Here is a 5,473-nt window from a genome sequence, read left to right as displayed (position 1 = left end):
CCAGCCCCCTCCCCACTTGCCCAGAAACGACAGGGCTGGAGGAAGAGGAGCTGGGCAGCGAGGCCGCAGGGCTGGCTGTGGGCGGCGGGGGGGACACCCACAGGAAGCGGCATTGTTCCCGGAGCTGCGATCCAAAGAAACACAGGATGCCAAGCTCTCCCCCCAACGATTGTGGCTGCCGCGGTGGCAGCCGCTGCGGCCTGGCCCACTCCGGGAGGGATGGGGGAGGAAAGTGTGGGCCAAAGGCCCAGCCCCTCATCCTGGACTTCAAGGCCCGTCACAGTGTGGTCTCTATTGACCACCCCCACCCAAGTCACTCCAATTGCTGGAAGTTTCTTGCACACCCCCCATGCTTGTGCTCAAGATGCCCAATTGCCCTTTCAGGGCATTTTCTTCTCTCAGTCTAGCTCAAATGGCACCTCCTCCAGGAAGTCCCTCCCTCCCCAACACGGGTCAGATGCCCACTTTCAGCTCACACAGCCTCTCTGGGTTTCCCCCGCTGCGGCCCTGACTTCCTTGAGTGTCCCCCATCAGACTGGGTCTGAATGACCCCTCACAGGGCTGGGAAAGGAGGTCTCTCTGTTGAAACAGTTTCAAGGACCCCTCCCCCACAGGACACCGTAAGAGGGGCTCCTGCTTGCTGTGACACATGACCCGATTGTTGGGGACATATTCGGCCTCTCCTGGGTGGGGGCCCTAGGGTGAGAAGGAAACCTAAGTGGCCCCTCAACGAGGAGCAAAGGGTCCGGGGGGGGGACGGCCCCCACCCCGACTCTGAGGACCCCCTGGGCTCATTCCCTACATCTCTAGGCTTTGCCAGCCCTCTTTTACGACCCCCTACTGGAAGGGCAACGCTTTCCCTGTTTCAGAGATGAGGAAACTGAGGGTCAGAGAAGCCCTTGGTCTTGCCCAAGGTCACCTAGCTTGGCTGGGACTGGTACCTGAGACCCCCCCCTGACCATATTTCCTCCGCTGGAGAAAGCCCCCGAAGTCCAAGACGAGGGGTGCTCAGAGCTGGTGGCAGCCCAGAGGGGGCTGAACACTGCCAAAGGTCACACAGCAGGGAGGCAGAGTCCTGGGGGATAGTGCCCCACAAGGGCTGTCACTCAGGGATGTGGGGGACCCCACAGGCCCTCATCGCCAGGCAACCTGAGTGGCCAGCACGCCGGCGGCGTTCCCATGGAGCTCATAGCTGCACACAAGAGGCCGGACGCCTTTCTCCACTGCAGAAAGGGGCTTTGTTACCTTGCCCAAGCGGCCGGCGTGAGAGCCGCCCGGCGCTGGGAATCCTAACGGCCCAGCAGCCAAACAAAACCCGCAGCCCCCGCTGCCCCCTCCTGCCGGCCTGCTGAGCCCCTGGGAAAGGGACGCTGTGTTCCCAGGAGGCTGCCATGGGGTTCCCAGGGCCCCCTCCCCATGCTTGGACCAGACAGGACCCTGCCCCCCCAGGCCCCACCAGGACCCCATCATGGCCCTGCCCCAAAACAGGGCTCAGCCAGGCCAGAAGGCCCCCAGACCTCGAGGGGCTGAAACAGGGAGGAGGCGGTGTGGGCTCTTCTTCTGAGCCCCCAGCCCGGTCAAGGGGCCTCACCCTCACCCCAGATGCCCAGTTTGTGCCCTGGGTTTCCCAGCTCAGGGATATCCCCCCACCCCACACCCCCGCAGGGCTCACATTCTGCCCTCGTCCTGCCCCAACCCAGCCGTCCTGCTGCAGCCTGGAGGGAGATTTTCAAAGTGGGGTGTGTCGTTATTATGTGTGCGGAGGAAGCCAATGCTCAGCTAGGGTGTACTGAGCACAAGGTCCCGGCTCCAGAAACTTCTGCACTGTGGGGAGACGGCCGCCGAACAGACTGAAAGCCCAGCGCTCTCTTTCTTCTGAGATGGACTCCCCAGGGCCCACTAACGCCCACCCCCAACTTCAGAATATTTTCTACAGTGACTTGTCCCATTGCAAACACTGGGATGGGGATGCGCCTGGCCTGAGCCCAGGGGTCCTAACCCCCCCCCCCACCGCCTCTAAGGAAAGAGCCTTCTCCCCAGGGAAGGGCATGAGCCCAGGGTGACGCCCATGCAGAATCTGCCTTGGGGAGGTTTGGGGACAATAATGCCCCGTTAATGAGTTCCAGTGTTTGAGGGGCAAGAAGCATCACAGGGCACCACCCCCAGGCACTGGTGGCTGGTGTGGGGTCAGTGCAGGCCACCCAGGGCCCTGGAAGTTGGCTGGGGATGGGTCCCCAGCACGCACTTCCACAACCGTATGGGGAGAGTGGCCCCACCAGGAAAACTGGGCTGGAAGGGGGCGGACCGGCATCACTCCCCCTGATACTCCCAGTGGCTGTACAGAGGTGCAGCCTGGCGCCCATCGGATGCTGCCACCACCTGGACAAGAGGGCACCTTCTCTTCTCCCCTGCCCACTTGCCCAGGCTGCGGGGGCTCACCATCTCCTTGTGGCGCGAGATCCACGTCTCCAGCAGCAAGTCGAGGCGCGCCCGGTGAAACTTTTTGGTGGTCTTGACCGCGATGAAGACGTCGTGCGGCGTGAGTGGCTCGGCCGGGGGCCGCGGATGGCCGTCTGCGGGGCGGGGGACGCTGCCGGGCGGTGGGCCCGCGTCTCTACGAGAGCGGGTCAGCAGGCTGAAGTACTCGGACAGACTGTGCACCTCGCGGACTAGCACCCCGGGTGCCGCCGCCGCCTCCAGCCCAGGAGCTGGGGCCGCCCCCGAGGGGCCCGCCAGGCTGCGCAGCGCCCGCCGACCGCGCTCAGCGGGCACCGGGGGCGGCGGCGGGTCGGCCGTGAGCACCAACAGGCAAGCGAGCAGCGCGCCCGCCAGCGCCAGCAGCAGGCGGCGGCCGCAGCGCTTGAGCATGGTGGGGTGGCGGCCGCACGGTGCGCCCAGCCCCGCGCGCCCTGCCCCTCACTCCGGCGCAGAGGATCTGGGGTCCCGCGGCAGGTCCAGCAACGCACCGCCCGCGCCCCGCGCTCTTAAACCGCCCAAGCCTGGCTCCGCCCCCCCGAGGGCGGGGCCCTCCCGTGAGGCCCCGCCTTCAGCACGAGCTCACTGGCTCCCGGGCCCTGGGGCGGGGCCTCTCCAGGTTGCCCCAGATGCTCCGCAGAGCCCACGTGGGGCCGCGGCGGGGGTCTGGGAACTGCCGAGCGGGCGTCTTGGGCTCCCGCCCCCGGTCCGCACGTGCACGCCCCGCCCCGCCCCGCCCGGATCGCCCCGGCGGGCAGCGGGGCGGCGTGGGGATGTAGGTCCGCCCCGCCCCGGTGGCCCTGAAGGGGAAACCCAGGCTGGCCAGCGCCGGCTGGAGATACACCCGGCGTCTGACATGCGGAGGGGCGCGCCCTCGGCGCTGTGACGGGGATTCTGGGACAGGGACTTCGGGCTCAATCGTCCCGCGGGGGATGTCCTTCCTTCCTCGCTCCACACTTCCCCTCCCCGAGCCCACACTTCCCCTCCCCGGCTTCCTGCCCTAGGGGCGGCGCAGGCCTTGTAACGGGGCTGGTGCCTGGGTGGACCTGACCGCTCGGTCCAGAGTACCCTTTATTAATATCGAGGAGGTGCTTAGCCACCTGAGCCACAGGTAGGGACACGAGGTTCCAGCGAGAAAGCACCTTACCAAATTCCATCCCTGGCCCGCGAGCTAATTTCCTCGTCTCTGCCCAACGTCGGAGGGCAGAGGGTTGGTTCCCCGAAATCCTCGGGCGCCCCGTGGCGACCCGAGAAGAAATCGAGATCGCCCCTCCCCGCGCGGGATGAAAGGCCTCCTTCTGTCCCATTTGGTCCCTCTGCTCTCGGGCCAGATGTGGCCCAGCTGTGCCCCCGCCCCGCCTCCCCGGCACACGGCGGCTCCCACCCCCGGCCCTTCCCACGGGCTGGGCCAGCCCACCGCACGAGCAGGGGCGGCAGGAATGTGCGCCGACAGCCTGGGTTGAGGGTTAGGGACGAGGGGCGAGGAAGTGGCCAAGGGCTCCCCGTGGCGAAATCAAAGTCTGAGTCGCCCGCCCGCAGCATCTTCCGGAAGCGCGGCTAGGGGCGGCTCTCCGCTTGGCTGCCTCCTTCCCCTCCCTCCTCAGTTCCTCCTTATCCCCTCCTAAGGAGGCCCTAGGCGACCACCGCGGCTAAACTGGTCCCCCCTTAGCGCTCACTCTGCCCGCTGGCCCGTTTTCTTCATAGCGCTTACCTCTGCTCGATGGCACCCCTTCATGGTCCCTTTCCCTCCACTTGAATGTCAACTGCGGAGAACAGGGCCTGGAACGTAGTAGGTGCTCTATAAAGATTTGCTGTGTAAATGTCTGGCCCGGGTTCCAGACTCTCGCCTGGCGCATTTTTTCTCAGGGGCCTGCGGCCCTACCCCTTGCCCCTCTGGGATGGGGTGCGGTGGAGGATGGGAGTTCCCAGGCCTCTTCCTGTACCCACCCCCAAGGTAATTAGCAGGCGCCACCTCAGGCAGGCAGATGCCTGAGCAGATGGTGCTAGCTGTGCCCAAGTGACAAGACTCCCATGGAGTCACCTCCTGCCATAAACCCCTCCCCCATCAGCCAGAGCCCAGCCTTGGAGCCTCTAGTCAGCTGGAGAGGTGGGGGTGGGCAGGGGGGAAATGGACCCGATGGTGGGGTGGGCCACCCCCAAACAGTCAGCTGAGCCCCAGCACAGCTCCAGCCTCCTGTCTGAAGGGTCTCTGTGCCCCATTTCCCTCGCCCCACCACCGATGCTTATCTATCCCATTTCTGGGCTATTTTGAGAGGGAGCCTCCTCCACGACCATCCTCTCCCCGCTGGACCTCTTGAGCAGCCTCCACCCTGGTCTCCCTGCCCCCAGTCTACCTGCTCTATTGATTCTCCACTCAGAAACCACACAGCTTAATCAGACCCCCACGCCCCTGACACACACACACACACACACACACACACACACACACTCACAGGTCAAAATCTTTGATGGTTTCCCATGGCCCCTGAGTTCAAGTCCTAGCCTCGTGTCCACGTACCTCCCAAATGGGTCCCAGCTCCATTTCTTGCTACTCCCTGTGATGCCTCCCCATTCTCTAACAGCCCCCAAACCGTCAAGCCCCCAAATCTTTGCATGAACTGTGCCCTGTACCTGGGATTCCGTCAGTGGCCCCAATATTAAGTGGTACCCACTAGGTGCTGAGCATTCTGCAAGAGGTAGGAGGGACAGCAGCGTGAAGCCATGCCACCCCATACTCCCACCTGATGAGGTCCTGTGAGCCAACCCCTCCATGGCCCCTCCGCAAGGGGCGGGACCCCCTGCTCTGCACCCCAGAGCATCCCTGCTTTCTCCGACTCGTGCTCCCCGGTTCGTGCTACATAGTCCTGGCTGCTGTGCCTTTGACACACCAGACAGCAGAGGTGATGTGCCCATTGTACAGAAAGCAAGTTGAGGCTCAAGAAGCACTGCTGCATTGTACTCGGGGAGTAAGGAGGAGGAACAACTGTAGAGAGGGGCA

General features: G+C 64.5%; 1 protein-coding gene across 1 annotated transcript in view; it reads right to left on the bottom strand.

The window, feature by feature from the left end:
- Positions 1-2,868, bottom strand: part of LFNG (LFNG O-fucosylpeptide 3-beta-N-acetylglucosaminyltransferase) — a 7,113-nt gene extending 4,245 nt beyond the window's left edge. Inside the window, exon 1 of the mRNA XM_007467417.1 lies at positions 2,440-2,868. Within this exon, the coding sequence (XP_007467479.1) occupies positions 2,440-2,868 (429 nt within the window). The remainder of the gene's footprint in view (positions 1-2,439) is intronic.
- Positions 2,869-5,473: the final 2,605 nt, after the last annotated feature.

This window comes from Lipotes vexillifer, unplaced genomic scaffold, assembly GCF_000442215.2.
Source record: "Lipotes vexillifer unplaced genomic scaffold, Lipotes_vexillifer_v1.1 scaffold1451, whole genome shotgun sequence".
Taxonomy (NCBI): Eukaryota; Metazoa; Chordata; class Mammalia; order Artiodactyla; family Lipotidae; genus Lipotes; species Lipotes vexillifer.
The sequence above is the reverse complement of the archived record's forward strand: the minus strand, read 5'-3'. Positions and strand labels throughout refer to the sequence as shown.